The sequence below is a fragment of the Lasiosphaeria miniovina genome (genome assembly GCF_030549165.1).
Source record: "Lasiosphaeria miniovina strain SMH2392-1A chromosome Unknown B0T26scaffold_4, whole genome shotgun sequence".
Lineage (NCBI taxonomy): Eukaryota > Fungi > Ascomycota > Sordariomycetes > Sordariales > Lasiosphaeriaceae > Lasiosphaeria > Lasiosphaeria miniovina.
This window is the reverse complement of record NW_026848223.1, coordinates 5,312,211-5,334,070: the sequence shown is the minus strand read 5'-3', so window position 1 is coordinate 5,334,070 and position 21,860 is coordinate 5,312,211. Positions and strand designations below refer to the sequence as shown.

The 21,860-nt window shown below is 54.1% G+C and overlaps 5 protein-coding genes and 1 non-coding gene across 6 annotated transcripts; 3 read left to right on the top strand and 3 right to left on the bottom strand.

The window, feature by feature from the left end:
- Positions 1-8,729: 8,729 nt before the first annotated feature.
- B0T26DRAFT_676530 (uncharacterized protein) lies at positions 8,730-9,469 on the top strand (the record flags this gene model as incomplete). The annotated part of the gene is made up of 4 exons (XM_060439990.1): positions 8,730-8,809; positions 8,874-8,894; positions 9,064-9,283; positions 9,314-9,469. 4 exons carry the CDS (start codon positions 8,730-8,732, stop codon positions 9,467-9,469), a joined length of 477 nt encoding a protein of 158 aa, XP_060297148.1.
- A 1,490-nt stretch (positions 9,470-10,959) lies between these two features.
- B0T26DRAFT_752284 (homeobox KN domain-containing protein) lies at positions 10,960-11,898 on the top strand (the record flags this gene model as incomplete). The annotated part of the gene is made up of 3 exons (XM_060445505.1): positions 10,960-11,088; positions 11,148-11,631; positions 11,708-11,898. The coding sequence occupies 3 exons, from the start codon at positions 10,960-10,962 to the stop codon at positions 11,896-11,898; spliced, it is 804 nt and encodes a 267-aa protein (XP_060297147.1).
- Positions 11,899-13,078: 1,180 nt separating this feature from the next.
- Positions 13,079-13,543, top strand: B0T26DRAFT_712943 (uncharacterized protein; the record flags this gene model as incomplete). Its single annotated transcript, XM_060442101.1, has 1 exon — positions 13,079-13,543. A coding segment is annotated over exon 1 (272 nt), but the record flags the coding sequence as incomplete, so codon positions are not given.
- Positions 13,544-16,535: 2,992 nt separating this feature from the next.
- B0T26DRAFT_t127 lies at positions 16,536-16,607 on the bottom strand. Its single transcript has one exon. It is a non-coding gene; the product is annotated as a tRNA-Glu (tRNA).
- Positions 16,608-17,279: 672 nt separating this feature from the next.
- On the bottom strand, positions 17,280-19,220 carry B0T26DRAFT_778249 (P-loop containing nucleoside triphosphate hydrolase protein; the record flags this gene model as incomplete). Its single annotated transcript, XM_060446644.1, has 4 exons — positions 17,280-17,627; positions 17,755-18,396; positions 18,816-19,001; positions 19,158-19,220. 4 exons carry the CDS (start codon positions 19,218-19,220, stop codon positions 17,490-17,492), a joined length of 1,029 nt encoding a protein of 342 aa, XP_060297145.1. The 3' UTR covers positions 17,280-17,489.
- A 1,499-nt stretch (positions 19,221-20,719) lies between these two features.
- Positions 20,720-21,645, bottom strand: B0T26DRAFT_620523 (transcriptional regulation of mitochondrial recombination-domain-containing protein; the record flags this gene model as incomplete). Its single annotated transcript, XM_060436069.1, has 3 exons — positions 20,720-20,899; positions 21,053-21,406; positions 21,520-21,645. Coding segments are annotated over 3 exons (660 nt in total), but the record flags the coding sequence as incomplete, so codon positions are not given.
- Positions 21,646-21,860: the final 215 nt, after the last annotated feature.

Below are 21,860 nucleotides of genomic sequence, written 5' to 3'. Positions count from 1 at the left end.
CCTTCCTGGCTGCATGCCATGTCATGCATGGCGACCAGGACACGGGGGGGGAGGGGCCAAGTATTATCAGCCAAGGTTATATCGATAATATACCTTACCTGTTACACCACGCCTTGGAGGGAGAGAGCATGGCAGGGTATCGTATGTTTAGGGGTTGGGGTTGGAGCGTGCCCGGGGGGGGGGGGGAAGGGGGGGTATATGTGACGCGGTATATTTATTTTCCTTCTTTCCATTTCGATCTATCTGGGCCGCACCGGGAGAAGGTCCGCGCCAGCAATTCCGGGCCAGGCAAGAAAGCAGAAGCAGAAAAGAAGAAACCGGCGAGCTTGGCACGTAACGCAACGCTCTGCGCATGCACACACATATGCATCTTGGGGGCCTCAGCGGTTCCAAAAGGATGAGGGGATATGTGCGGAGTATGTATGCACATGAAGAACCAACACTAGTCTTCCGACTCTGTAAGTGTACGGAGACTGCCCGCACTTTTTTTTCTTCTTTTTTTTTCTTTTGCGCGGTGGGGCTTTTCTGATCTTTCTTTTCTTTTTTGCCCTTTTTTGGTTGCCTCGTTTTGCAGATTCGCAGTGACCTGTCGCAAATCATTGCCCTGTCCAGACGAAACAACAGGCCGGCATTCGCACACGCAAGCTCGATCGAGATAAGCATGCAGCAAGACGGACATCGACCAGCCCGCCCAACCAGCCCAGACCCAGACCGAACCGACTGACTGACCTGACGGGAAAAGTGGACTATTAGTCTGGCGTAATAGCAACTGTACAGACTCAATGGCGTGCGTGTGAGCATGTATGTGCCGTGCGTGCATTCAGTAATGTAGACAGACCCTAGACGCTAGAGACAGTGACAGCGACAGCCATCAGTGGCAGGCGACGAGGCCGGACTGGACGGCTCCGAACCGATCGGCACGGGCTGGCCCAAGACAGTGCGATATCGAAAACGACGCAAAAAGAATCGATTCGATTTGCACCTGGCTGAGGGGGGTGGATAATGATATCCCCCCCCCCACCTTCCAGTCTCGCCGGCCGGCGTCCTTCCCCCGTCAGTCACTCAGGGGTCCAAGCGAGAGGGGCTGTTCCTGTTCCAACGCTTGTTCGATTCGAAAGAAGGCAACGAGATGTACCCCGCCCTGTCTGTCGGTCGGTCGGTTAGTCTGTCTGTCATCCTCGGCCGTGTGGGGGGAGGGGAGGTAGATAGTGGAGAACAAGAAGGGCGGGCGGCCACCGGAAAAGAAAAAAAGAAGGCAGGGCCCAGCACGTTAACGCCCGAAAGACCAGGCCAAGACAAGGCCCGGCCAAGGGTTGACAATTGACAAGGGGGGCGGATCTTGGTTCGTCAATTTCATGCGTTTTTTGACAGGGCGTTTGACAGGTGCGTCCGCGCGCCGCACCCACCTTCTCCTTGCTTGGCCGACCCGACCCCGGACCGTTTCTCCTTCTCATCAATCAATCACACGCTGGGCTGCTAGCTGCTAGCTGCTGTCCCCGCTGCAGCACAGCACAGTACAGTGCGTATGTAAGCTCACTTGGAACAGCCTCCCCTCTCTCTCAAGTCTCAACCACACCCCACACCACACCACATCCCCGGCTCCCAGGCTTGCGAGTCCAGTCCGAATTAAGCCCTCGCTCCGTCCCGGCCTGCCCTCCCTCGTCCGGCGATACTATCCCATCTTTCGTCATGCGAGTTGCCCCAGCGCACCCATAGTCGTTCGTTCGAAACAGCCTCGCATATCGGCTGTCATTGTTCCTCTGATTCCTTTATCATGCGTTTATACCTGAGGTATACACGCACATATACACGTATCGTACTTTGCATGCACGTACAGTACATACCGATTATTTCATGCTGCCGTCTTTTGTCGTGTTGTACAACCTCGGGCCTTCGGCAAAGAGGTGGGTTGGCGGCCGACTGGGAGTGCCCAGCGGAGGCTCCGGGAGCACGAGGTGAAAAGAGACTGGAGACGAGAGCCAGGGCGCCTATGGCGAGTCATGTCCTCCGGGATATCTCCATCAACACTTTTTGCGAGTACGTATGCTACCCCGCAAAGATAGAGGGTGAGAGTGAGACGAAGGGACGTAGGGCCTCGGGGAGAGAGCCCCCCCCCTTCCCTTTGCAAGTGGCCCCGAATAATCGCACGTGAAGGGCTAAGACGTTTGTTGCCGTTGCCGGCTCGCGCTAAGATTGCTCTGAGTGCATATGAGGCTTCTGTTCAACCCGTTCAACAGCGCCACTCTCGAGACGCTAGCAACGGCCGCTTGTTCGGCTGTCAAATTTGACAGGCCTCCTTTGTGATCCCCATCTCTCCTGCCGTGGTCCACTCTCCCTCGCCCTCGCCTCGCCTCGTCGGCTCTGCCCATTAGCGAGATCCTGACCTTATCCGCGCCGAATTCTGGACACCGTGTGTACAGATAGAACAATACTATAGCTAACAGAGACCCAGTCCGCCTACCTTCCGAGCCTTAGTGGCCGCGACCAGCCCTGTTGACTTTTTTCTTTTTTCTTTTGGTTTTTTTTTCTGTTCTGGCTCGGAAGAAACATCCCCTTCAGCCTCTGTCTCAACTCTCGGGACTATTTCGGCCACCAAGTCGGCGGATGTTGCTGGAGCTGCCGACACCGGCGAGCTAAGGAGTGTGCCTCTTGGCTCCGACTTGGTGTCGCCGCCGTGGTAGGATTTGGGTCGCACCTACTGCAAGCGGTGGGTAGTTTGCAAGTGCGCCGGATGCTGGCCGCGTTTGTATGTAGCAAACCCCCAATATAGACGAGGATGGCGTTCTTCGCCCCTCCGACTGGCCCGACTGAGACATGACCGCCGCCACTCGGGCTTGTCGGTATCGGTCCGGATGGTGTCCTCTGGTGAAAGAGGCTTGGAGCCGGCTTCCAAACAGGCTGGCTAGTCGACTCTGCGGGTGGGAGCCTGCAGCCGATGGCAGGCAGCCCAGATGCCCGAAGATTCAGCCAGGCATCAGCTGCGATGTCTTGCTTCAGGAGGCGGACGCAAACGACTCCGTACATATTTGCACTCCAATATACCACCCACCTGTCGCAAGGTGAAGCCCGATCGATCACCAGGTCCCCGAGGAGGCTGCAGGGTGGCCAAGGGCGCCACCCGCCGCCTATGCAGTACGAACAGACGGCGTCGTCGCTAAATCTTAGGTTCACGAAAAGAAAAAGGCGATCGTCATGGTCAGATTTCCCCCATTTTCTCTCAGGTATTCCGATTACGACATCAGAAGGGCCGGACGAACGATGAAGATGGCATTTGTCCATGTTCTGCCGCAGCCGCCAGCTAGCACAAGGACAGTTTGCGGGCCTTGCCGTCTCTTGCGTATATTAGATATATTGTTCGACCGTCGGTTTTCTGTACCAGGCTGTTGCGGAACCATCAAAAGGGAAGCCGACGTCTCCGGGTTCGTTGCCTCTCGCTCCCCGCGAGCAAAAATCGCCGGTCTATCAAGACACTAGCCTTGTGATAAGAGCTCCCAGCGTCCGACGCGCTGAACCCCATCGTTGTGCGAGACGTGTTGTTTGGAAGACGCTGTGTCACGTCGTATGGCCGTGTCCTTGGTCGGACAAGAGAGGCAACAAATGGGGGGGAGGGGCGGCGGCTGAAGCTTGACATGTTACCGGCTCGGTCCCGCGCCCCCAAAGGCCATACATAGTAGAACCTGAGGTCCAGCCGAGGAAATCGTTGGATGCGATACGGTAACGGGCCCGTGACTTAGTTTCTTGTACCATTAAGCGGCGGTTGCACTGTGCGCATGGGGGAGAAGAGCGCCGCATGAACGGTGTGACTAGAACTGTAGCATTAGAACCACGACGGCCATCACCAGCGAGGTTTGCGATTCTTCCGTTGCATTGTCGGTTGGCTACCAGCCAAATGTGTGGATATTCGCTGCTCTGTGACAGGTCTCCCCAAGTCATCTCTATTCAAGCGCTGTTCCCTCAGGGTTTGACGCACCAATCGGAGCCATAGTGACAGGTCCCATACAAGCAGCTGACAGCTTCATTCCACAAGATATAGTAATTCTGTAAACTAGGCTTGCTTTGCATTGTTACTGAAAGCAATGTCGCACTATTGTTTTCTAGCGCTTGCTAGACTTGACAATTGCACTTCGGAGCATCCCGCGGCTTGGGTAGGTATTGCTATTGTTTCCTGAGAACATGGTCTGTACCCCGTACAATGCGCAGGGGCCGGAATGTGGGTGGAGAGTTCCTGTATGGTCTGGTCGGGCGGCGATCAAACGCGGTGGCAGATCTCGAGGGAATCCTAGGCTCGCTTGGGAAAATGTTGTTTACACGCTGGCCACGACGGGAAGAGGGCGAGGTAGGGCTTACCAACACGTCTCACGGCTCGGGCGTCTTCCCGTGAGGGAAGCGCGAGTGACAGCTTGGTTGTCTGGCCGTGAGCCTGTGACGCTGCGGGAGGGGGGTCTCGGCAAGGGAATTGCAGCAATGAATTCCCGGGTGGACGGGCTTCCTTATCATTGCTGTGCTTTTTCCCATCGAGCATTCAGGGGTATCCTTGTTCAAAGCCGGGGTCGACCCTAGGCATTCCCTGTTGATCTTGTTTCCAGATTGCTCTTGGCATGAGACCTTCACGGCGACCACTCTCGACCTGGGTACGTACCAATCTGCTAGGCTCGTCTCTTCGCCGAACCCAATTGTTCTGAATCTGGTGAGGGGGCTAGAAAATCGAGACGTAATTGACCATCTCAGGGAACTTGGCTACCGCCCGAGATGAAATCACCCCGGAAGGCTAGCAAGTCAGCCCATGGAATAGCCTCAGCCACAGAAGGAGAAGACGACGAGAGAAGACGCCGATGATCGAACAACACGCCACCGACAAACGGGTTGACAGCACCATCAGCACCGAGCCTTCGTATCAGACTTGGCTTCCGGACCTGGTTCCAACCGGCCCCAATATCCAACTGTCCACTGTAGACAAGTGAGACGTTCATCATGGGTGCCGACAGATCAGGGCTACTGGCAGGAAACATGACTTCGAATTCTTGCCCGCAATCACGTATCCCACTGACCAAACCACTTGGTAGCTAGCGAAATATTATCGGTTGCCTCCTTTTTCGTTATCCCAGAGCACTTGTTAGAGCCGATGCTGTACCTGAGGCCTAACAGGCAGCTGCCACAGCCGACAGGTGTGTTTCTCGTGTTCGGGGCCCTGCCATCTCCTAAGTGCACAACATTTAATTTATTCACCTTCTCCTTTCTCCCACCTGCATTCAGGATTTACCAGGTTGCCAGAGTCATCCAAGTCGTGCAAGAAATGACGCTCAAGCAATATGAGACGCCTAGTGAAGGAATACGTGGTTGGCGGGGCCTGTGGGCAGATCCGGCAATGTCTAATATTCCATTCCAATTCATGTTGATAGCCGAGTTGAGACGGCAAAGGCAAGGATATATGGACGGTAGGCGAACCATCTAGGATGGAAGACGCCAGGCTTCTTTGCAGAGAGGTCTATGGCATGTGTGATACTCGGCAGACCGACTGAAGGGAGCTGGCCGGAAAGCATATTCCGGTCCAAGACGATTCATCAAACAAAATCAGGTTGATTCCTCCCATCTACCGAGGCTTAATGGTACCGGGAGGAAGGATGAACATTTGGCGAGAGTTCGGGGCGGCTGACAATGGAATCCGGACGCAGACGGCCATAATACGTAAGCTCATCCTGGCTCTGGACAGGAGCATTGCTTGATTTCGTCGACATCCCTCTCGTAGACCCGACTGTGTCACTCGATTCGTCTTTCCCCGCACCCCTTATTTTGATTGACAGGGCACCGATCTGCGTGCGACCTGCTATTCGTTGTAATCAGTTAGCAGATCTGACTACAAAGCGTAGCTGTAACTCAAAAATAGCCTCGCCATTATCAGATGTCCCCGAGACGCCCGCCTGTGGCCACCGAACTGGCATTCTAGTCAGCAAAGTCTCGATATCCTGGGTCCTGGTGTCGCACAGGACTCTCGGACAACTGCGAATTGAGACTAGGCCATCCGGGCAATTTCGTAATATAGTGGCAAAATGGACCTCTGTAGCGGGAGACGGACTAATGTTTCATCTGGATGGAGATTTGTCCTTGCGATTTGTCCTGCAACCTTGGACGAGCCAAACCATGCTTGTTGGCAGGAATGTGAAAGACGTTTTCATGGGTTGAGTGGTCTGTCTGGAGGCCTTGGGAGCATGTAAGTCGGCGAGGGTGAAAACCTTACTGTAATATCGGGAGTGTCACTGAAAGCAAATCTGCTTCTGACAATGTCATTGGCCTTGCTTGGTGTGTTCATGCGCAAAACCGAAGCATCCATGGATGAGAATTCCCATACCACCGAAGACATCGTCATTAGCAGGCCTTTGACGCGTGTTCGTACATGCTAAATGTTCAAGAAGCTTTGGGCCATTGAAAGCTTAACTGGGGCCCTGTCAGCTGTTAGGGCTCCGCACAAGACCTGGCCAGCTCTGAAACAGAGCAGGGACCTAGGGCCCACAAGAGACCTTCTCAATCGAGCACCGACATGTTGTCCGGTTTAGTCTCTGCCACTTTATGGTTGCTGTTCCTGTTTTGGAACGGAAGTCAAAAGTTGGCGACATATCCGGAAGAAATGAAATGTCAGAGGCGCGGTCATTGACCTTTTTTTTTTTTGCTAGCGTGTGGTGCACGGGACGACCATCCTGAGCGACCCGAGATTGATCAGCCCGATTCCTTCCCCGATTCCCGGTAGGCTGGGTCCTGTTTCCGGGGGAGCGTGCCGCTCGGTGGGAAGCGTTTCGTTGGTGGGCTCCCGCCAGGGGGGGGGGGGGGGGGTCCACTGGCCCAACAGACGCCCTTTATGATCTGCGAAGCCAATCGCAGCCCAGCGGGAAACGCAATCCCCCCTCATGAAGCTTTTCCTCGGAACCGGGTGTTGCTCGTGGTGCTGAGATTCGAACCACTACCTGATAATGGCAAGGGCGCAAATGGTTCTAGAGGAATACTTAATCAGGCCTTTCCATACTGCCATATCCAGGAGGGCTTATCCCATAGCTCGCAATTCAATCTGTCCAGGTTGCATGAAACAAACGATGTACTGCACAGTTCAGTGATCCGAGACAAGTTGGTTCCGCACTCTAGCTAGTCCCGACAAATGTCTAGCTGTTGTCGATCAACGCGGATGATCAGCTTGATCTGTCCTGGGTGTTTGGTAACTGGCGTGACAACATGAGGGTTTGCCTTCTTGGACTAGACTTGGACTTCATCTATTCTAGAGGATTGCCTAATTAGTGCAGTTTGATTGGTGATCCGAAAAGCTGGAACGTTGTCATAGCCCTTGGCTTTGAACTTGATGTGCTGAACCAAGCGCCGTGAAACTTTGCTTGATAGCTCTGGCGCCCTTCCCAGGCCATCAACTCGAGACCATTGTGGCTTAAATTGTAGGCTTGCGGTCGGCCGTTGAGAGGTTGAAACCCATGGCAGAATCCTGGAGAATCATGCCGAGGCCGCGCGCCCCCGCGCTGGGGAAAGAAAAAAATATATCTTTTAGTCGCCGACCACTATTCCAACAAACTCACCCACAGTGGGCTAAGCTCTATCAAGAAGAAGCTGCAAAAGTAAAGCACAGCATTGGATGATATGGAGTACCAGCGTCGGCACCGAGATCTCGGAAGGGAAGGTCATACCAGCCTTGCCCAATTGTCATTCGTCATTCCAGGGGCGGCACGGCAGTCCCCGCAGAATGGCACAGCATGTCTTGGAGAGGAGGGTTAGGTTGGTTCTGGTTTGCACAAATTGCGAGCCCATCTTCGGCAATGCGCCCGTCTATTGCTCTTGGTTTCCAGCGGCGTCTTTGTGTGTGGTGCTTGCTGCTGAGTGTTGATGTGTTTTGTGCCTGTGATTTTTTAGGTGCTAGGAAGTCGTGGGGAGGGCACCGTTGAACAACCACCCCCTTCCCCCTTCTTCTCCGCAATCTTCCACCCATGGTGGGATCTTGAGGTTGACGGGTGGCGCAGGAGCTTAAATCTAGGTTGAGTTTCGTAGTGCTGTTTTTTCTAATTGGGCTTTGAACCTTGGGTGTTCTCTAGCGAGCCCAGCTCCTAGGCTCTTTGGAGTCTTGGACTCCCAGGCTTGGCGCCTTCCCGACCTGGAGAAGTCGTTTGTGTGTGGACGGAAGGTGCTCGGTGATCTCTTGCCCTCCTAGGCACGCCAGACACGCCAGACACGCACAGTCCCAAGCTCCTACCGAGTCCGACGACTTTCGGGGCCCATCGGCCGGGAAAAGAGAGAAAGAGGAAAGAGGCAGGGAGAAGACAAACTTCATCGGTAGATACCAAGGTACCTACCGTACCTACCTTACCATAAGCAGGATGAGACAACAACAGTGGCAGGAGCAGTGGCAGGAGCCACGCGTCAAGTCAACTCTTGTGATTCCGGGTTGAAAATTTAAAGTTCAGGTTCTTAAGAGCCAAGGCAGGTACTGTTTGTCTGTACCTCACTCCCGTCTAGTACTCAGATAGCTTGACAATCAGGTATGGACCGTGATGTCGCCTACTCGCATTTTCCGATGCACACGCCCGCATCCTGCTTGCTGGATGGAGCATGCCGTCCACACATCGCTCTGAGACTACCCTGCAATCAACGCACTTCAGCCGGATCGACCTTACCTACCTCAGGCAGGTAGGTACTAGTTACCTAGGTCAGGCACCCGATGAGAAGCGTTGACCGAGGCCGCAAAGATGCAAGACCGGGACACGGGCGCGCAAGACTACCTAACCAGCCTCGGATACCAGTACCATGGAATCACCAGCCGCGGGAAGTTCCCCTAGTTGATACTCAACAGGTTTGTTCGCCGCCCACGGGCCTGTGCATTTCTAACACAGACTAGGCCAACCATCGCCAAGGTACGAAAGTTACTGAATGCCAGACCAAATGCCTGGGACCAAAATGCCCAGGCGAAGTGCGTAATCCATATATGCGTCTATAAATAGCTAATTTCGACAGATGTCCACGCCAGTTCCAGGAACTCGGGGCGATCTAATGCTCTAGAGTCTAGACTAACAGACGGCGCAGACGAGTCGTTGGCGCGAGCGGGAATTCTGCGCGCCGTGGGTCCGTTGCTCGCTGTCTCGCTTGCTGGAGCGCGGGCGCCGGCGCGGTCGTGACGGCGCGCTTGCCCCACAAAGACGTGCAATTCGGCATCATACCCTCAGTGCTGGGAATCGGGTGCGGGCGGGCGCGGGCGCGGGTGCTCGAGGCCATTGTGTGCCATAGTATGGTCCCTGTCCTGCGAGTATGTGACTGTCTGGCGGTTTTCCTTTAGGGCTTGCCGCAGCCGCTCACAAGCATGCACAATCGCCGGAAGCTGCCCGGCTCGAGCGAGAGCTCCCAAAAGAAAAGAAGTAAACAGCTGAGGCAGGGCAATCAATCGAATCAACCTAAGCCGCCAATGGCCGCCGCTTGGGAGAGGCAGGTCTGAGCGGCGGCTCTTGTGTTGTCTTTGCTTCCACCACCCAGACTCCAGAGGTGCTGGGCAACGTGCGTGCACTGTGAAATGGGGGCGTGTCTGCAGATGCGATGGCACCCGTGGGAGGGATCTCCCTGTCAGAAATGCTCGCCCATCGGGCAATTTCATCTGGCTTTGCACCTTGCCTTGGGGGGAGGGGCCACGACTAGGGACGGGGACACCCCTGCACTAGTATGCGGTGCTTTTCCTGTTGCAGCGCACATCAGTACTTACGGCTATCACCAGAGCCGTACAGAGAATGTAGGCATGTTATGTATTGCGGGCGTTAGCTACGTAGGATACCTTATACTGTACCCACGTGCAGTACGAAGTACATAGACGCCTCCTACTCAGTACGGCCCAGTCCAGACCAGTACTCCCGTCCAATACGTGCGAGCCCTATGCGTTTCTCGTCAGGCCCACCACCGTGTTGTATTGGCTCCCTCTGTCTATCTGCCACTGCACCAAGCACTAAGCACCGGTACCAGCAGAAGCAGCAGCACCACCACAGGTGCGAAGGCTAGACCCGGGGGCCACACAGTACTTCAGGCCTGCCTCGTGCCCCAGCGACGGGCTTGGTACCTTGTCCCTGTCCTCCCCGTCTGTCTAGTGCTCTCAACTGTACACTACCCTCCCCTCGACGGCAGACGTCGATGTCATCCTCACCCCCCCTGCTCGAGTTGCCATGCCGGGGACTCGACGTGCCCTAGTCGTCTCCAGACAGTCCGCTCCAACTTTAATATAACTCTTTTGGGACTTCTTTAGCTGCCTTTTTTTTTCCCCTCCTCGAACCCACGAGTTGCCGATCCCAAGTCTTTGGTCGGTTTGGGCCCTTTACCGGATAGCTAGGCTTGTTCATTTCTCCTGAAACCAGTCGATTTTAACTTCACGCCGTTACGACACGCGACTCCTTGGGTGCGCTACTTGTGCGTTGAACCCGTCGTCAACGCCATCAGAACGAGTTCCGCCACTTGGCTGTTCTTATAAAAGACTGCCACCTGCTTCCTTCGATACCGGTTCAGGCCTTTCTGTATCCATCACGATACTCCACTCACTACTGCCTAGACAGAAACATCTCTTCACACAATCACCATAGTCGAGCACCCCCGGTCTTGAACAACTCTTTCATCTCCAATTCTCTCTTGCAGCATTACTCCAAGTAGTGCGGGCAACACCTGGAGCTGGGGTATTTGAAAGAAACGGCCCGTTAACTTGCGCACTTGACTGGCTGTCACTGAGGAAACTTCTCTAGAGGTGGATAACCCCATCACTGAGCCCCATGTCATGGGCAGCCTGGCCTAGCCAGAGCCGAGCCGATTCGAATACTAGTTTACTGACTGGAGTATAGGAGTTGCTATCCTTGCTTTCCCTCTCTCTCTTTTTTGGTCGGCTCCTCCCTTACGGAAATTAGACCGTCCGTTACTACGGAAATCGTTCGAGGGCAAATAAGCAGAGATTCCACAATGTCGATGAACGACAACGCCCAGAACACTCCCAACTCGGCGTCCCAGCGTGAGGCCAGACAACCCGAGTACGATTCGTCAAGGTGCCAAAACGACATTGAGGAGTTTAAACTGCCATCAATCCGTCAGGTACACACATCAACACCACTGGCTGGGATTGTATCTCTTGGTACTAACCCTGTCTCCAGGCGTTCCCACAAATCCAATTTGATTTAAACGCCAGGGCGCCTGAGGGCACTACTTCTCCTTATTACACGCATACCCCAAGCCCGAAGAAGCGCGGGCGAACTTCGGTCGATCAAATCCCACGACCTTACGCAAGTCCTGAAATAGATGGTCAGATGCTGTTCAGCAGCAACAGCCCGTTTTGCGGAAGTTACCACCCTTCCCGCAGCCAGTCACTCTCACTTCGGCCTACACAGTCATTCGACCGGACCCCATTTTCTCCTGCAACATACGTCTCACAATATCAGGACTACATGCGCGGCGGCGGCGAGATGGGACCAGTGGGTTCGAATGGAAGCGGCCCCAATAAGCAGCGGAAACGACGCGGAAACTTGCCCAAGGAAGCGACGGACAAGCTCCGGGCTTGGGTTTTGGCCCACCTGCACCACCCGTACCCAAGCGAGGAGGAAAAACGGGAGCTGGCACGTCAGACGAGGCTGCGGATGAGTAAGTTTCTTTGCCCTTTTTTGGTGTCGCTGAAATCTATCGACAAGTACCTGACCAAGTGCATCACCCGCTCCAGACCAAATATCCAACTGGTTGATCAATGCCCGCCGCCGTGACCCTGCCATAAGACGAAATGCACGCGCCGGGTCGGACGACACGACGCGTAAAAGCGCTCCCTTGAGCGACGGCGAAGGCAGCGCATACGACGACGACCTTGACGGTCTCAAGCGCCTCCGTACGGCCAGCATAAATCGCGGCAGCATCTAATTGCAGGCGGGGGGTGTGAAAAAGGGGGAGATGTGGGGCAGGCCTGTCTGTACACCGTGTCTCTGCGGTCGTACACCACCGCTAGCCATTTCTCTCTGCCTTTACCGCCCTTTTGAATGACCAACGTTCCCCTTCTTCCTTTCTGGTCAAGCTATTCTCCGTTTCTCCCCCTTCCCCCGCGCGTCATTCCATAACGCGGTCAATTTAAGGCGAGCCGCTGTTTTCTTCTGAGACGTTTTCCTCTCGATAATGGGGGTGCGTGTGTACCATATAGATATTACGCCGGGCTCGTACTGTGCTGGTACGTGAACCCCTTTTGGTTTTTCTTGTCATGACGAGCTTCTGGGGCGGCTTTTGGATTGGGTCGGGTTGGGTTGGGAACACCTGTGGTGGTACTCGAGGAACAAAGCCACTTCGGTTTCTCGATACGAAGGAAAAGGGCGGATTGACTAATCACTTGTGTTGACGACAACTAGGGCGGGTGGGCGTTAAATATTTTGTACCACAAGCAGCGGAAACATTTCCCGATAATCTAGATAGAGGGGTCTAGTCTTTACGAAGCATGGTTATTTCCCCACGGGTTCCAGAAAACTTGACAGTCGTGTCCCGTCTCTTTGCAACGTATGGGCGTTGCGAGCAAGGCGGAAATGGAATAAGCGTCCCGACGCCGGCTACACTAACAAGAGACTTGATAAATCGTCCGGGCTAGCCACTTTCATCGTGTTTGACGAGTTCATTCCCACGAGCGCTCGAGTGACATCCGGCTCGGGGGCGGGGAATATAGCCTCGCAGAGAAGGCGGACGCTAGCCCTCGACCGATTGGCTACCTACCTATCCTATCCTTTTGGGAGTTGGGAAAGACAAGACAAGACAAGACGAACCCGAGCGACTGACTGATTGACTGACTGACTGGCTGGCTGACTGACTGACTGACTGGCTGACTGACTGACTGACTGACTGACCGACCGACTCTAACTAACTCGCTCCAAGACACTCACTTCCTAGCTAGGCGCGCGCGCAACACACTACTCCACACGCGACAACACGCGGAATAGAGAAGAGTCGGTAGAAAAGGAGGGGCGTTTTTTTTTTGGTCTCCCCTCTTTTGTCACGCGCGATCTGAGACCCCACGATCATTACAGCAGTCGTGTATGTGTATATGTACATACATATATATGTACGTGTGTGTATGTGTATGTATGTATGTTTCTCTTCTGTGGTGCATCCCCCCCCTTTTCCCCTCTCATCATATGAACTGCTGCTCCTCTTATGTGTGCTTCTGCTTGTCATACCCCAGACAGTGACAGCACCCGCAACACATGTTGATACCATGCCTATATTGATTCCGCCTGTTAGGTATTTAGGCCCATCTTGCCTACCTGCCTGCCTGCCTGTCTTGTCTCAGATGCCGGATCACACACACGCACACACGCTTACAGGTCAAGTCAAAAGTGAGGCTGAGTAACCAGCCAGCCAAACCCCGCCTCCGGGGGGGAGATAGTTGGAGTCGGTGTGCGAGGTTGTGCAATGGGATCGGTGAGTGAGTTGGCGGGCTGTGGTGGGATGGGGCAGGGCAGGGCAGGGCAGGGCAAGGCAGGGCAGGGCAGGGCAGGTTGAGATGATTATGTATGTCTGTCTGTCTGGCTGGCTGGCTTTTGTGTCTGCTACAAGTCGAATGGTGTGATGTGTGTGGGAAAGGGCTTAGTATGGCTTTTGCGAGGGAGTGAGAGAGATGGAAAAAACATAAACACACCAGCCTCCCATTCCGTCTGCTATTCGGCGGATTGCATGCCTGCCTGAGATGGGGCCCCCGGATACCACCTGCCCGCCTACCTGCCTGCCTTGGGTATTTATGTATGCTCCGGTACGGCAGCCAACTAGCAGAACAAGGTTGCCTGCATGTCATGTAATTAATTACATACCTACTTTACCTTCTTTACTCGGCCTCGCCGGCCTGCCCTGCTGAGAGAGCGAGCGAGCGAGCACGTTAAGTATTTCGTCTGCCAGACTTTAAGGTGCGCTTAGTTAGATACCTGGTAACCAGTTGGGCGCACGTCAATCGTCTCTTCGTCTCTTTTCCTGTGTCAAACGTCTGCATGTGGCTGGATCTCCTGGCACAAAGTGCCTTTTCTTTGCTAATCACCGGGCCTTTGTTGTTCCACGTAGCCTGCATGATTTGGGGAGGAGAGGGGGGGGAACATAACCACCTGTTGTATGTATGCATGCAGGACGATAAAAGCTCGAGAGACACACGGGCATATGATATATATTGCAAAACGCGAGTCGGCGCAGACGTCTAGACACATGCCACACATGTGCACCCTCTCGTACAGCTGCCAAGAAGCGGTCAGGAAACATACCTACCTAGGGATGACGAACGAAAGATGCAAAAAAGATAAAACCATGGCCCTGCGAGCTGCCACTAACCCACGGCCTTAGAGCTGTTGCCGCCGCCGCCGCTTGCAGTTGCTAGCAGGTAGCCGCCATTCTCGGAACCGACGTCCTGTGCGCCAGAAGGCAAATAAAAAGGCAGCATCAGTAGTAGTGGTGGCGGTGGTAGCAAAGCACCAGCAGCCGTCAATATAAAACGCCATTTTCATCTCGAATGCCGCGTGGACGAATCGGAACGGAGCATTTACGCTCGCCACGTAAAACAGACAGTTCTACTGTCCACCTGGTCCCATCCACTCAAAAGAAGGGGACAGGGACAGATGACTTGTGGGCAAGACATGCCAGCGTGATTTGGTTTTTGTAATTCCTTTTTTTATTGTTTACCCGTCGAGGGGAACCGCAAAGACGAAAGAAATAAGAAGGAAGCAAACCACGCCTCGTCTGCGATAGAGAGAAAGAGAGATCCCAGCCAATGCTGTCCGACCAATGCACGTAGTAGCACTTTCCACAGCCTGTTTGGGGACACATGAAGAAGAAGACGTGGTCATCAGCGCCACATTAACAGGCCGACGACACGAGAGCGTTGGCTTGTGTCCTGCGTGCATGTCTCTAACACAGCAGCAGCAGCGCAATCGTCAGAGAGGGGGGGCCAGCAGGTGATCAAGTGGCGGCGCATGCTGAACGCGGTGGGACAGCAGCAGGATATGGAGAGAAAGAGTGTAAGCGGCATCAAGATTAGCGAATGGATCAGACGGGCAAAAGGCAACAAACACAAGGGAGAGACGGACGAAAACGAGGGCGGGGGAGGGGACTTGTCACAGGCCGGAAAGGGGAAGAAGAGGAGAAAGAGACGCGGTCTGAGCTTGACGGTACCCCGTACCAGGCAGTACATTGTATACTTTTCTCTGGGTAGTGAGAAGCGTTACCACTCACCTTTGACGGAGCTAGCTGCATGCCCCTAAGACAGCGTAGAAAGGTCTCAGGTCACGAAAAACAAAATAGAAACAAGAACAAAAAAACAACGACGTGTGTTAGATAGAGTTGGACAAGAGATGCCAGCAAGGCGAGAATGCCACCTGGCCAAATTGCAGAGGTGCAGATCCGACCCGAGGCCGAGGAGCCACAGTCGGTCCGCCGTATTGGTGAAGGGACATGCCTACTTCCTACTCAGGGGCGCTAAACTGCAAGTGACATGGTAGGCTTGTGGCCATAACAGGCAGGACTGAAAGAGAGACGACCCCTGACAGGTTCTGACAGACATTCGGGGGGTCCCCGAACAACGAATCAGGGGGAGCGGCGTCCACTCGGATGTGTCCGACAAGGGGGGGACATCTGACTGGCAAGATGACGGACGTCAGCCGGCTGCGGGGATGGCGTCACTAGGCCGGCCGGCAAGCAGGCAGCCAGCCAGTCAGTCAGGGGGGTCGACTGTGTGGCGGGCGTTCATTGTCAAGGTGTGTCTAGCGCCAAACATTCCTAACATTTTCGAACCGACAGATCGCGAGCCCGTCTTATTTAGCTTCGTAGTACGGCTTTAGCGCTTCTTTGGGACAGCCGTGTCGGCCAGAGGCAACCGGGCCTCTCTCGTTGACGTCGTCTTGACTCACCGCGGAAGGGCCCAATCCCAATAGCGACCCCCACGTCATCTTCTGCGTCTAGCAGATTGCCCTTTTGGTTTAGCCCTGGCTCGGGGCTAACGTCTATTTTCACATGCCAAATACTAGAGCCCTGAAAGGATGTGCCAAGCGGTAAGTAGGTACCTAGGTGGGTAGGTAAGCTTTTAGCTGTTCTGCCTGCAAGGCAACTTAAGCAAGGCTGTCTTGCCGCAAAGCTGACACGAGCCGGATGCAACTTGGAACCGAAAAATGATTTGTATGGATTTCGATTGGAGTGAGAGATGAGAGAAAGAGCCGTCGGAGATCGATTAAATGAAGGTTCTTGATTGTGTGAAGAACACACGTTATTTCCCGTCAACGAAACCCGTTGAATTAAAGATGTGTGTTGGTTTAACGGAACTTGGGGATAAAAGGAGAAACAGCCACGAAAGGGTTAGGGTTGGCTGTATATACCGTAGTGGGAATGTTTCAGTCGCTTGCTCGTGCCTAATCGCAGTTTTTTCATCATGCACTTACTCTTCGGGCTGTATGCAAACCAACTCAAAACTGAATGGGATTAAAAAAACCCGAACCAACACAAAAGAGGAAGGTAACGTGGATTTGCAACTCCCAAATGGCAAAAAAAACAAACTCCGATACGGGGAATCGAACCCCGAGCTTCGCGGTGAAAACGCGATATGTTGACCGTTACACTATATCGGATGTAGTGGGGGAATTGAAAGGATTGCGAACTCTCTTGCCGTTGGATAGCTTGGCTCGAACCTAGGGCCTAAGTAGCCCTGCGTTTCTTTTGGGCCCTTTTTGCTGTGGTTTCTGTTGGATGACTGTGCCCCGGACCTCCTGACTCGCGGCGACTGCCGGGGATTTCCCGCGTGGCCGCACGCCCAGAGTCCGTTTTTCGCGAACAGGGGTTGGGGCAACTCGATCCAACAGGGCCGACGCCATTCCAAGCGGCAACGAAGGATGAAATGGAAAGATGAAATGGAAACAGCACCGTCCAGAGTGCCTTTTAGGGACTTTAAAGATTTGAAGAGTTTTGGTTTCTATTATCTCACAGATCATCCTTGGACTTGTTTAAATTCCAAGCCCTCAAATTGCTCAAAACCCCGTTTGTGCAAACAAATGTCGGAAAAGAGTATACGAATCGGAAACTCTCATGACTGGCAATAGAAACAAAGAGCTGCGATAATTGGAACCGGTGGTAGTGTTGGCAGAATTATTTTTGTTTCTTTTATTTTCGGGCTTTATCGTTCCTTCCTTCCATCCCTCCCCATACATACATACCCAACGTAAGATACACATATAGGGAGAGATCAGAGAAATTTATGAACCAGCCACCCTATTTGACGATGCATCCCCGAACAAAAACCTCAGGACACGCATGGCCGTGCTTATTTTGTTTTTAAATATTCCCCCTCCTCCCCCTAAAAAAAGAAAAATGAGAAAGGAGGTCAAATGCATCATCTATACCCCCTCTCACTCATCTCCCATACTAAAACACCCATAAGGCTCCCTGGAAATACCTATTCACGGTAGGTATCCAGAGAAGAGTTGCCCCTTTTGTTACACTACCTCCTCGCTAGCTCAAAACTTCATGGCAAACGACTTGAGGTACTCGTAGTCGGGGACGTTGGCGTCGACGCAGGCGCGGATGACCTTTTGGGCGTTGGTGCCGAATTTCTGGCGCCACTGCTCGTCCTCTTCCTCGGCGGTGGGTGTTTTCTGCGGGTGCCACCATGTGGGCCAGTTAACTTTCTTAATACAATAGATATTATACCTGATATATACACATCTATACACGTACATGCGTAGGTATGCGTGTGTATGGGCCAAGAGAGAGAATACATACCGCGGCGTGGGCGCGGGGCTTGAGCGAGGTGCTGCCAATAGCATCGTCGTGGAAGCCGTTCCACTTCTCGAACGACGCCTTGGCCTCGGCGTGGCTGTCGGGGTCCTCCCAGCGCAGCATGGCGGGCGAGAAGTCGATGCCGACCTGCGCGCAGTAGGCGCGGATGACGTTTTCGGGCTGGTCGAGCAGGTCGTCGGCGTCGACGACGGTCACGGTGACCTTGTCACTGTCACTGCTAGGCGGTGCCGCTGGCGGCTTCCCGTCCGAAGTGGCTACGTCCGGCCCGATGATGCCCTGGTCCCTGAGGTAGTCGAACAGCCGCCGCAGCTCGTCGTAGCCGGCCTCGCTCGGCATGAAGTGGTAGAAGCCCGTCACCTTGTCCAGCGGCGGCACCGTGCAGCGGTAGTACGACGGGATGGCGCGGCGCGGGTGCCGGATCAGGAACGTGAAGTGGAACTGCCGCAGCACGTCCGTCGGGACCACGGTCGAGTTTTTGCTCTCGTCTGCTGTTGTTGTTTTTGTTGTTGCTGTCGCTCCGTTGACCGCTTCGCTCGACGAGGGGCCCAGCAGCGACGGCGCAATTGTGGCCGGCTGCCCGTTTGGCGGCAGCAGGTAGTGCGCGATATCCTTGATAAAGACGCGCTTGTCCTGCCGGGTGTGTGAGTGGGTTGCCTTTAATATTTGTGAAGGCAGCCAGCCGATAGTAGGGGTATACGTGTGTTAACCAGGGGTTGTAAACAAAAGACTAAGGTCCAGGACTTCCCCTTTGTCATAAAGGGGACTGATAGCCCTTTGTATTGCACTGCCTGGGGTAATTTAGGGGCACGAAATAAGTTATGTAAACAAGTTTCCTCTGTCCCCCTTTACCTATGATCTCCGAGCGCACTTGCGCTCGAAATGGGAACAAAAGATGCTGGATGGATTACTAGACATCCCGTCTCCCGGCATTTCTCTCCTCCAATTGGCAAATCCACAGACTTTGTGACAAGACAATAGCAAAAAGAGAGGGAAAACGGCATGAAAAGTAGAGTGGCGAAAAATAAAAGTCCGGTGGCTCGAACCTTGTTGGCAATATCCCGCTGGAGGCTGTTCATGATAGTCTTGTACGTGGTGTTGGCGAAGCCGCTCTTCTTGCGGGCCTCGGCGTCGTCGGCGAAGCGCGAGCTGAGCCGCTCGGGGCCGTAGTAGAAGGCATCGCCAAAAGGCTCGTGGACGCAGTGCAGAATGTCTCGTCTCGTCATGAAAACCTACGGAAAAAAGCAGGCGGAGGCCGAGGAGGGGGAAGACATTAGTTACGCTCCTCATTTCGGGTGTGTTTTTTCTCGTCTTCTTTTCTTTTTCTTTTTTTTTCTCAAAAAAGAAAGAAGATTTCGAGATCTGTTCTGGTTAAAATAGGTACACACCCGTTCAAAGGCCGTTGAGCAGGCCCGTGGGTGGGTAGCCACGAAGATGGGCTTGGAAGACATATTGGTTTGCTTCTTTTCTTTCTTTTCTTTATTGCTTTTGTCCCTTTTATGCTATTTAAGAGGTTAGCTATTGAATGGAGATATTCACACATCGACGGGTCGGCAGGTACCTACCCGTGGCAAACGCAGCAAAGAATGTGTGTGGGAGAGCGAAGTGGAAGTGGCTACGTCAGTGGCAGTAGTCAAAGAAGACAAAAAGAGGGAGCGCCTGGTGTGTGCGAGTAGGGCCGAGTTTAAACGACAACTAAAAAGGCAAGGTAGCCGGAAGTCACAAGGTTGTGGACGAAAGCTGCTCTGGTTCTATATCTTAACTTTTTTCTCTTCTCGCAGACCCCGGCAAAGCTATTCTTATCCTTTCTTCAGCCAATTAAATAATTTCCTTTTCCAACAGAAAGGCATCGTGTACGGACATGTCTCGGGGGGCATCTGTCTCCATAGCAGGAGAGGGGCGGCGGCCGAGGCAGTTGAGGTATTATCATTACCCTATCCGGTGCCCATTCTTTTACACCTTGCCCCCTTTCAACCAAGGTAGGTAGGTAATTAGGTAGGTATGTTGGGATACTCGTGGGAGTGTGCTTTCCCCCTACCCCAAATGCCAAGAAACATTGTTGCCCTTACCCCTATCCAACCTAGCCGCCCCCGCGGCGGCCATCGTAAGCAACGTCATCGGTTGGTTCAAGGACTTTTTACCTCCAAGGGCCTCCCAGAGAAAGAAGAGACGGACGAAAGTGCGTGTTTTCCATTGCATGGCGAACTGTCATGATCCTTGTCTCGCACTGCGGGCTTTTTGTGGGGGCTCACGTAATGGGAATCTTGAATTTCGTTTCCGCCTCAGGTTTTTTTTTGGGCTGGATGTGATCTGCCGCATGAAGATTTTCCACGTTTTCGGACGAACAAGGCACGTGGCAGACGGATCCGTGGGGGAAAGCTGTCAAAGACAAGAACGTGGAATTGAATGAATTGGGAATGATTGATAATTTTAACGCCTGGTGATAGAAAACGGGAAGAAATGAGAGAGAAATGGACTAATTGTCGTCATTCAAACATTCCTTGGTGTTACTAAGAACACAGCGTGGCGACTCTCCCAGAATGCGTCCTGGAAACATCCCAGTCGCACGAACCGCTGCCGCCCAGTTCCGTCGCAGCTGTCCTGCCGGTACCGAGTAAAAATACTGAAAGGAACTGGCACCCTCTGTAAATGTTGAACCGACCCTGAAAGGCCCCCCTTGAGTCCGTTGTTACTTTACTTTGTCCAGGGGCTGGCTACATGAGAAATACACAGGGACTGACTTGGTTCGTCTCTTTGTACGTACAATAATACATTTGTTGTTTTACTTCTCCCTCCGTGCATCCGTTACATACCTACCTATGTTCATGTGTAGAAAACAGATCCCCCAAAGCCTCCAAGGAAGTGGCTTGGCTCGAGGGGCTTACTGTGCCAGTTCCAGAGCAGCCTGCCTTTCGTGCATCTTCAGCCTGTGGCCGGGCAAGCGCAGCGGCCCCACGACGTGCGTGACGTTTTCCGGCCACTCGGCGGCCCAGTGCCTGTCCTCCTCGTTGGCCCAGTAGATGGTGGCGCGGTGGATTTGCAGGACGCGTTCTTCCTCGGGTGTCACCGTCTCGACGACGGCCGACGCCTTCAGGCTCGCTTCCACCTCCGCTTCCGCCGCCTCCACCGCCTCCTCGACCTCGGCGGCTGCCACCGCCTCCTGCTTCGCTACCGGCTCGGAACCCGCCTCACCTGCCGCAGCTGCGTCGTCAAGCGCAGCGGCCTTCTTCTTGGTGATGCTGGCCTCCTTCTTAGGCTTCTCCTTCTTGGGCTTCTCCGGCACTGGGTAGTACCACATCTTGTTGCCCTTGCCGATGCCGCCGAGGACGGCCGAAATGTCGGCAACACTGTTTCCCCTCTGGTCGTTGAGCTCGACGCCGCGGTCGTGCTTCTTCATCTGGATCAGTTGCCCGTCGTCCCACTCGAGGTCGTGGCGCAGCTTGAGCTCGCGCAGCTTCTGGTACACCGACCGCCCTACCAGCCCCATCGTGTCCTTCCCTATAGATGGCGGTTCTGCCGCCGCCTCCGGGTTATGTTTAAAGTCGATCAAGGCCATCGGCCGCCAGTAGTCCTTGCGCAGCTTGGCGGGCACCAGCTTCTTGCCCGTGAAGGGCACCTGCTCGAAGGCTTTGATGGGCTGCAGTCAGCGTCAGCGATGCCAAACTCCGGGTGCACAAGTAAGCCTGCTTCCCGCAGAGGGGGAGAGCAAAGGCCCGCCGGGGAGAGGGACAAAAAAGCAGACAGCCGCACCTTCAATAACGGCTCGAGGGAGTAGATGATGCGGCCCTCCTCGATGTGAGTCCACACCCAGATCTGCTCGCCGTGGCCGCGCGGGTGAGACTTTGTATCGTGCGACTCTTTCCTCCTGGGGCGCGCCGATGTGGTGCTGAAGGAGCGAAATGCGGCGGCTGCAGAGAGGGAGAGGGAGAGGTAGCGCCGACATACTACTGTCGTCGGCGAGCTGGTCACCATCGCCACGGCCGCCGCTGACACTGTCGCCGCCGCCGCCGATGACGACGCGCGCAGGGCGCTGCAGTAGTAGTTCATTGTGCTGTGTCGTTGGCCGCCGCTGCTGCGTCTCTCCTCGGCGC